This window comes from Parasteatoda tepidariorum, chromosome 8 (assembly GCF_043381705.1).
Source record: "Parasteatoda tepidariorum isolate YZ-2023 chromosome 8, CAS_Ptep_4.0, whole genome shotgun sequence".
NCBI lineage: Eukaryota > Metazoa > Arthropoda > Arachnida > Araneae > Theridiidae > Parasteatoda > Parasteatoda tepidariorum.
Window position 1 is genome coordinate 53,582,779 of NC_092211.1, and position 10,471 is coordinate 53,593,249.

A 10,471-nucleotide genomic window follows, 5' to 3' on the forward strand; every position below is an offset into this window, starting at 1 on the left:
ATAATACATTAGATTAAAAGTTTAGTGAAGAGTCACACATTGTAGAAAATTCTACTGGATAAAATAAAAGTTCACGTTTGTGCAATACTGGAAATAATAAAGAAAGAGAATCTTACACAGCACTAAAGACTCCCAGTCGGACATTTATTTATTTATTTGATTGTATCATGTGTCAACAACGACATCTAACAGTATCTCCAGGAACTAATTCAATATTAAGTTATAAAATACAGGGTGATTCAGGCAGGATACTTCCCGGAATTAACAATATCACTATTGAATTCCTTGGGGTCGATTTAGTTGTTAGATTTTTTATTTCAAATCGATTATTTGCTCCATTCTCGAAGAAAATGGGTGGCACGCATGCTCTGAATCACCCTGTACATTAAAACAATATTATTACTACATATATCATATATATGTTATTTAATATTATTAATATTTGCGCAATATTACTTGAAATTCATGCAATGTATAAAAAAACAACTGCGCTGCTGGTTCGGCCCACCGGGCATTTGCCCGGTCTGCCTACTGGCCAGTCCGGGCCTGCCCTAGCCGCAATGGCTCAGGGCGTAGAGCGTTTGGCCTCCCATGATATGAACCAGGTTCGAATTCAATGACGGCTGGTCGATACGAATCTGCATCCGGCTTGCACAGACCACTGTGCTGACGTGAAATATCCTCAGTGGCAGGCGGATCATGGGTTAGAGTCCCTTTGCCGTCAGACTAACCGTGGGAGGCACTCGTGGTCTTCATCTCCATGTAATGTAAAAGCGGGTTAGTTCCACTGAAAAAGTACTCCACGAATGCAAAATTTCTCCCGATACTTGATACAAGAACTCCTTTGTTTTCTATATTGAGTTCAAAAGTAAAAGGCTACAGAGTTGAACATTAGAAGTCGTAAACCCAAAAATTGGGTCGGCTGTTCAATGATAATAAAAAATGAAAAACTTGCTTAACCCTTGGCCGGGATAGTCTGCTTGGAAGGGCATTGGGCCCATGTATCGTATGGGTATGTTCGTGGGTTCGATCTCCGCAGGCCGAAAACTCCCCGTGTAGTAAATGGATGCACGTTAAGTCTGTCGAGTCACAAACTCCTCCATGTTCCCATAACAAGTCATACCTCTGGGGGGAACTGATCCAGGAGTTCCCTCGTCTTCTGTATTGGGTTCAAAATTACAAGGCTGCGGAATTTAACATTGGTAAACCCAAAAATTGGATCGGCTGTTCAGCGACGGTTACAAAATAAATGCTTTTTAATTTACTTATTTTAATTAGCTTCTTCGTTTTGAAAATTACTTACTATTTGAGGATTTGTTAGCATTTCATTTTTTTTTTAAGAAAAATTATGCCTAGTTTAAAAATGCTTTATTTCATGTGCATTGAGTTTTTGGGGCTATAAAAATGTGTTTAACTTTGTTAAAATAATTGCATATCTTAAAAATACTTAACTTTCTGCATGTGAAGTTTTTTAGTTCTATTTTAAACAGTATGAAATGTAATAGGGGCCCAAAACATTTCAGTGCCCGGGGGCCCTGCTTGCTATTAAGACGGCCCTGTATTGGCTACCTAAAAATAGGTTTCTGTTTGGTTTTCTGTAAACATCTAGTGGATATTACAATAACTTTAAAAACCTATCTGGAAAAACACCAAAAAAACACTTTAAACCTTTGCCATGCCTTATAGTCACTGCATATTTCCTAACTATTGAATTAAGCTAAATTCTTTACCTTTCTAAATTCTAAACCTTTTGAAATTAAAAATTAACAGTTAACTTTCTATTAGACATGTAGTGGAAGTCTAATTTTATAAACAGATTTTTTTTTAAACTTATTTAACATGAACATAAAAATTCTAGTCCGTTAAAGGATTGTTATAAATTTATAAATCACCATGTTTAATCTTTCGCCAAACAATTTATGAATTAAGAGTATTCTTTTTTATTACACTTGGCTCGATTTATAATAAATCGCCAAATAATAGCTCTTTAATAAAATTTTCATTTAACAGGTTACAGGAAAATCCATTCTAAAATTTAAAAAAAAATAAGTAAAAAGATAATTATTCAAAGTTTAATCAAAGAGAAAAAAATCCGTTCAGTCTACAGATGGGATATACAGGGTGTTTATAAAGTCCCGGACCCATTTTGATGTTTAATAACTCATAAAATGATAAAGATAGATTAAAATTAATAACATAAATGGTTAGATAGACTCAAAAAGTTTCATGACCCTTGACCCGGACGTCCCTGCACAAGTGATTTTGACGTTGAGCGTGTCAGGCAGACATTTTTAGACAATCCTAGAAGATCTGTAAGATCAGCAACAAGAGAATTGGATATGCCAATTTCGACGGGGTACAAGGTTATTAAGAAACAATTAAGACTGCATGCATACAAAGTTCAAATTGTTCAAGGTTTGGAACCGAACGATAGGCCTAGGACAGGGATGGGCAAATTTTTTTGGTCGTGGGCCAAAAATCTAGAAAAAAAAGTTTGGTGAGCCGAGTAAAAACTTCTAAAATAAAAATTCTTTTAAAAATTAAAAATTTTAGTTGCCATTTTGGGATTAAAAATGTTTACAAATAACTCAAAAAGGCAGTAGCCATTTCATACATTTAATAATTTCACCATTATTTACAATGACGTTGCATGTGTGCAGCCTTTCCATACGCAGTAAATTATGTTAGAACTCACGCCGGAAGAAAAATCCGCTCGTTGGAACTTAAAATGCGTAGTAAGCCTCATGTGAAGTACAATTCACCCATATTAGATTCCATATGTCTGCTCCTCGAGAAAGACAAATACTAGTTGGAGCTAATCTACGGCTATTCTATAAGGGACTTTTGCTTTCAACATTTTATCAAGTGAAGCTGTTAATGCTAACTATTTTAATTAATTTATTTTTTGTAGAGCAAAAACAGAGAAAGTAAAAAGTTAAAATTCTGTCCGCGTGCCGGATAAAATCTTCCGTCGGGCCACAGTTGGCCCGCGGGCCGTAGTTTGCCCATCCCTGGTTATTTCATCCTAGGAGGATGGCGTTTGCAACAGATATGGTAGGAAGGATAGAAGATGACGCTGATTTTCTGAAGCGCATAATGTTCTCCGACGAAACATCCTTTCATGTTTCTGGCATTGTTAATAGCCATAATGTGTGCCTATCTGTAGACCCCCACGAATACCGTGAAACACAAAGGGATTCCCCAAAGGTTAATGTGTGGTGTGGACTAATGCACGACCGAGTCATTGTGCATAGGTCCGGGACTTTATATTGTGTTTATCAAAACTTTCATAGAGATGCTTACACAAAATAAAAATAATTTGAACAAAAGATGTGCTCATATGTCCTATCATTGTTGTCCTACATTTCTCTTTACTTGTTCGTTTTCTTTTAAAAGATAGCAGTGGTCTTATGCAAAAACTATTCAAAAAGCACTTCACCGACTTTCGAAAGAATACATTCGAAAAAATTGACAAAGATGGCGAGAGTGATGATTTAGAGTTCTTGAACAGGATAAATCTAAAATTTAAAGAGGCGATGAAGAAAAACTTCAAAGTAAGTACCCAAATTTATATTTTCCAATTTTTTTTAAAAGTAAAAGAAAGGCCTCCTAGACGGCATTACTCAATCAGTCATACTCCAAACCTTATTCTCGTTTGCAAATTGATATAATTTTAAAATTGGCGAACGAACAGGTGGCGTAGAGCAGAACTCTCTACTTATGGCAACACTTCGCAGGCTTTCACCATTAGCGTGTGGAGAGTCATAGAAGAAGGAAGTTCGTTAAGAAAGCGATTAAAGGATTTTCTTATTGTAAATAAATATTTTATTGAATCATATATTGTTCATTCTGATTCAACACTTTTTGCCATCTCAAGCTTCCACGCGCATAAAATTTTTGTTTTTACTGGCAAAAATTAATCAAGGTGAAATTTTGGCCTCTTTATTAGCAGTTAAGATTTTACCATCTAAAGAAATTAGAAGACACTGGAATATATTTGTAGACAACCAATTTCTTGTCCCCAGAGATTACGCGCTTCAAAAATGGATAATTTTATTAACATTTGAGAAGCAAGTAGCAGACGTAAACGAGACTCAAATTTCTTTCGGTTAGAACATAAGGAACCTACATGTTAACCTTTGGGATTAAACTAAACCTTTTCGAAGGATCATGAATGGTCGAATTTTAAAAATTTAATTCTCAGCGATCTCTCGAGTTGTTATTCGCATCAATTAGAGCCTTTATTCAGCTTAGGGCTACTGGGGTGGTGAATTGTAATCGAAATTTAGCAAACCAATTTGGGCACTGGTATACTGCAAATTCTTCTTCCCCATACACAGATTTTTTTTCTTGTTGGAACAGTATTTTACACTTTAGAATAACACCAATCCAAAACTACTTCGTAGGATCAAACTTTTCCACAAGCAAGCATTGCTACATCACACAAGATGTCAAAATATGTAATGATTGTGCTCCTCAAGACATGAAGCCAGTTGCAATACAATGTAATTTAAGTCATCGACGAAAGGATATGAATTATAATATACGATTAGGTGCGAAGTTACTTTCCAAACAACCCAATATGTAGATTAAGGCGAACTGAATTATTCAAGGTTTTTCTTTTCCTTTCTAGTATTGTGAATCCCAAATTAGAATTTCAGGTAACTGATTAAAAAAAAAGGTTGATTTTTAAAAAATATTTTTTATTGCAATATGTATATTTGGTATATTTTATCATACAAAATTGCGAAGACAAAAATCAATTTTTAATTTTTGCCGCTTGCATTGTTTACTACTGATAAGTTCATTAACTGATTTAAAAAAGGATCTCTGTTTGGTTTAGAAAATAAAGGTAAATGTTTATATCTTACAATAAGACCAGAGCATAAAAGCTTAAATTGCCCACGCATATGGCAATCCATAAGCAGTTAAAATCACCATGAATTTTATTTTTTAGGAGTACCGTGATGAAAAAAACATTCAAAGTGATTTTCATGAAAAAGCCTACCACATGGATGCAATCATCCATCAAGTACAAAGGACTGCAAATGAAACAGATGCTAATGACGCTCGTAAGTTTCAGCCATTTTTTTATGTGATTAGTCTATCTCTAGAATTTTGAAAAGAAATCTCACCCCCGCTTTAAAAAAGGGACTAAATACTCAAAAGATTAAGAGCAGGCAAAATATCAAATTAGAATATTCGCACTGCCAGGCATGATAATAAACCAAGGAAAGACTTAATTTTATCATCACTGTAGCTGATAGTTATTTTATTGGTGTAGAGTTCACGCCTTTGCTTTTAAGTTGTAATTAAAGGAGAATCAACAGAAATTGTGTATATTTATATACAATTACAGTTCAACATAGTGTGCAAATCGGGAGATAGTATCATTTCAAGTAAGGATCTCTCGATCAGGATCAAAATTACACAACAGCCTTACAAGATTTTTTAAAATTATTTTCGTGTTTATATTTCTTATGACCGTTATAAATTAATTGCCAAATCTGCGTTTATACATCATAACGTCGATTGAAACCATAACAGAAATGTTTTTCTTCATCATGCAACATATAAATGTTTTAAAGGAGTTGAGAGGATTTTAGAGGGCAAAAACAAAAACAGGAACCTTTCCTCTTTCTTTTTTTTTTAATACAATAACAAATTCAATTTTTTATCATCTAAGAGAGAAAAAAATTTGACAATTTTCATTTAAAAATGTTATAATTGCGAACTGATTTCCGTTCCCAAACAATTTTGTTTGGAAAAAAAAATTTTAAATTTACACCAATAAAATAAGCTGCACTGAAAAAAAAACTTGTTAATTAAATTTTAAAAAATGCAAAATTTCAATAAGATATGTACATTAGTTGGAGAAATCATGCAAACCAACTTTAATAATAGAAGCATATCTTATTATTTTAAAAAAATTATATAGTAAAAAATTATTTAAAAAAAATTTTATATTAAAAAATAAAAATTTCCAAAGGCTCTCTCCTAGAGTTCCAACCCAATAGACTTAAAACTTAAAGAAATATTCTTGACAATAAGTACAATAACTCAAAAATAAAGGCTTTTTGATATTATTGATTTAAGTAATCAAATAAGTAGTAGTTAAAATAAGTAACTAAATAAATCTTCTATGTAAAATGAAATGAAATACATATAAATAAAACTAGGTATCTCAATATAATAAACCAATAAAGGGAATATAATCAGGGCATTATATGATAACTTAGATAGTTGGATAAAAAATCCTTTACTTTTTATATGAATATCTGGATTCCTCTCTAACTAAATGTTATCACATTTAAAAAATATCCAAATTAATCATAATGGCTTAATGAGCACACATAAATACTTTAGCTTTATCTTACAACAGTAGTAAAATATGTTTTAAGAAAACTTTTGCTCTTATCTCCCACTTGATACTTTTAAATAAAATTACTAATAACAGAAGATAAAATGATATACTTTAACTTACAATATTTGCAAATAATTAAATCTGTAAAAATGTTTTCTAACATTTCAGTTGATCTAACATTTCATATTGATCGTGAAAGTAGCTACTGCACAAAAGGCTGTAAAAAGTTTACTCCAAGAAGACTTAATGATAAACATCATGGAAAGGAATAGCTTTGAATTAAAAATGAGCAGTATTGTATTTGAATAGTCAATAAAATTGTATTTTTGTTATTTATAACTTTTGTAAATTTCTTTATGTCCATAAAAACATTACACAGTTCTTAATACATAAAAAAAAAGAAGATGAAATAGACTTTTGATGAAGTCCACATCCATTAAAGTGGTGATGAACTAGACTAACAAATGCAAATAAAAGTTTGGATATATTCAAATAAATTTTAAACAGCAACTATTAAAAACCATGACCTAGGATACCTTAGAATTCTGTATTTTTTCTTTCTATTATTCTTTTTTAAACTACAACACATTACAGGAACGAGATTAGCCAAAACGCAAAAAAGCCGAATTTCCACGATAGTAAATTTTACGCAAGCGCAACCCTTTAATAATAAATTCCAGACAGTTTAAGGTAATAAATAATGTGTTGACATACAATTGTGTACTAATCTATTATTATAAAAACGATTACATTGATACTTAACATTTAGTGAAAAAAAAATTACCAATTGAAAAAATAAAGCTGGAAATTATATTTTTCCTCAGTTCACATAAGAGACAATTATTACTTGAAAAACTACCTGGTTTAGCAAATTAAAACTACTGAGAATATACATTAATATTTCATTTCTTTTAATAAATACTGTTATGTGATTTATAGCAAATATATCAGTAATATTACTTTTTAAATTATATTGGGAAAAAAAACTTTAACAATGGACCGAATCATTATGTTCATATTATAGTCTAATCTAACTAGAGCCCTCTGAAACATATCAATAACAGTGAAGTAGAAATATATAGTAACTCCTTAACATACAAAAATTGCTATTTTAGTTTGAAAAATTACATGACAATCAGCAACTGTTTAGATAATTGTTTTTTATTTGATAAGAATTTTGCATTTTATAGCATAAATAACAGCAATTATAAATAAAATTTTGATGATGAGTTAATTAACTCTTTTTCCCCAAAAATTTTTTTTTAATTAAATCCCTTTTTAAGTGATTGCTTTTGTTTGCTATATCTTTTATGTTTGCTATATTTAGTCGTTAGTCCATCTTCAAACATCTTGTGACAAATCCTATTTTTTCTTCTTTGCAAGCACAGAATGTAAGTTTTGAATATATTCCCTTCCAGTTTCTCTGATGTTGTAACACTTACATATACTAATAATCGTCATTAGAAAAACAGTCACCTTTATAGTAAATAATTTTAAAAAAATTTATTTCCTACAAGAATCGCGATAGTTGATCTTAAAATTGCGTGAATATGAATAACAATTATGGATTTTGAAATCACATGAATATGAAACTAGATGTACGATTATGAAAATGAGAAAATACAAACTGGGATGTAGAATTTTTAAAACGCATAAATACAAATCAAGATTCATAATTTTTAGATAGCGTAAATACGAATCATGATGCGTAACTTTTAGATTGCATAAATAAGAACTATGATGAATAACTTTTAGAATGCGTGAATGCGAATCCCAATGCCTTATTTTAAAAGCACGTATAAATACGAAAATCAATGTTTAATATTATAAACCGCATGAGCAAATCAACAAATTGAATTTTAAACTTGCGTGAATACGAATTGCTACATAGGTTTTTAAAAAAACGTAAATACGAATCACAATATCGGATTTTTAAATCTCGTAAATTAGAATCGAAACGTACAATATTCAAATCGTGTGAATGAGAATCGCAACACGCAAATATGAAAAGCTATGTCTGATATTAAAATCGCGTGAATAAGAATTGAGATATTAGCAGATTCCAGGCTTGGGACCTCTAAAAGGCTTGTCTTAAGCAGCGTCGTTTGAACTACAAAAATCGGATCAATCTATTGGAGGGCAGGTAAAAAATTCGGAAAATCTTATCTACTGCGAGTAAAAGGGGAGAAAATAGCTAATAAAATAAGTAAAAAGGAGAAAGGATTGGTAGCTATGTAGTTTGAATTTTCTGTTTATCTTTGAAAATGAGTGAATTTTCTGAAAAAGCGGAATACTTATAAAAAAAATGAAATTTTTAGAAAATCTGAATTTTTGATAAAAAAAAAGCTGAGATTTAAGAGATAAAAGTGAAAAAAGCGGAAATCCGCTAAAAAGCGTAAAAATCTCATCCCTGACATTATAAAAAATTACAAACCTAAAAACATGGAAACGGGTAAGAAAGTAATTTTTATTAACATTTTACAAAGAAAGGTTTAATACAATTTTGTACAATTTCATGTTTTGCATGAACGAAAACAAGATGCCACAAAAAGAAACAAGATATACAATACTACAATGACACATACACAGCCAGTGCTTGTTAATACTCAACTAAATGATGATTAATTTGATGAACTGATAACTGAACAGTTTATTTTAATGCAAATTAATGAAAGAAAAAAAAAAGAACCATTAAAACAATTTAATAAAAACTATATAATAAGCAGCAATGAATTTTTTCAGATATTTTTTAATAAAAACAACTTTAAGAACTGAGATTATTATTAAATCTAATTATATATTTTTAAAAAAAAATCAAATTTGGAAATGAACAATAATTAAATGGTATTCCAATTATACCAAGAAATAAAGCATAAATAATTTTGACAATGTACCACATAAGCATATAAAAACAGGATGAAAAATTATTTACGTAAGATTACTGTGTTTTCGTAGCTTGTCGTCTTAGAAGGATATATATTTTTTCTTTGATCCAGTCCTTATTGTAGGGAGCATAGGTCATAGTGGACTTCTGAAATCTAAAATGAAAATTCTTATAATAAGTAGTTGAAAATATTTTCTTCCATTTAAAACAATACTATAGACAGAATAATTACAAATATACTTCTTGTTAATGTTAGCCCTCAGCACAATATATTTTCAGTATTTGAGGCTCATTATTCAAAAATGATTGTGCATCCCTGTTTTAAATGTACAATACAGTTTATACTCTTTAGAAAGACCCCATATTACAATGACACTTACATTATGTTTTATTAATCTCCTTCACAATTATCGAACCAAATTGTTCTTTGTATTTATCAACTCTTCTTATCATTTTATAAATTTTAGTTAGTAACTTCTCATACAAAATTAAGAGGAAGAAATGAGTTAAATACATGAAAAAATAAAGCATATAACTAAAAAAACATATTGCTAAATTCAGGGTTCATTCTAGACTAAAAAAAGGGCAGGGTGCTAAAAATTGAAAAGGGCACTATACTTTTAAAAAAAAGGGCAGCAAGTTCAAAAAAGGACATTGTATTTTATAAAAAGGGCAAATATCTTACCCTTCTTTGCATAGTTAAAATGAATAATTGTATATAAGTTTATTTTTATCACTAATCACAATTATAATTATCAAATGTATAACTACAATTTTCCAAGGAAAAAAGGCTACAGTTTGAATTGAAAAATTTAAAAAAAAATTCAAACGAGGTTTTTTTCCTTTATCTCAATATTTCTTAGTTCACTAAAAATATATTTAAAATTTTACACATACCTTTGAAAGACCTGGGGAAACAACTGAAATTTTTCAGATATGTTTTTCTTTCTCGAGTTGATGATTAGAATAACTATTTTCAGATAAAATATGAATATTAATCTTGAAAATAAACTTATTATGTATCTGGCTCTCCCTTATAAAAAAATAAAATAAACTGCGTTTTTAAGCTTAACTGTTGAAAACGAAGTTCTGAAGTATATACATAAAAAACAATATTTACAAAAAAAATTGCAAAATAAAATTCATACTTCCAGTCATTTTAAATAAAAAATACTGGAAGTTTTATACTTGAATTCAGTCGCAGCAATAATATCAAACTTACA

The 10,471-nt window shown here is 30.2% G+C and overlaps 2 protein-coding genes across 2 annotated transcripts in view; one reads left to right on the forward strand and one right to left on the reverse strand.

Annotated features, from left to right (window-relative positions):
• Window positions 1-9,052, forward strand: part of LOC107450719 (uncharacterized) — a 34,484-nt gene extending 25,432 nt beyond the window's left edge. Inside the window, exons 15-17 of the mRNA XM_071184004.1 lie at window positions 3,397-3,554; window positions 4,958-5,072; window positions 6,533-9,052. Of these exons, the coding sequence (XP_071040105.1) occupies window positions 3,397-3,554; window positions 4,958-5,072; window positions 6,533-6,636 (377 nt within the window). The 3' untranslated portion in view covers window positions 6,637-9,052. The remainder of the gene's footprint in view (window positions 1-3,396; window positions 3,555-4,957; window positions 5,073-6,532) is intronic.
• Window positions 8,812-10,471, reverse strand: part of LOC107450720 (enhancer of rudimentary homolog) — a gene marked incomplete in the record, with an annotated part of 7,955 nt that continues 6,295 nt past the window's right edge. Inside the window, 1 exon segment of the mRNA XM_043042053.2 lies at window positions 8,812-9,402. Coding sequence (XP_042897987.1) covers window positions 9,303-9,402 — 100 coding nt within the window.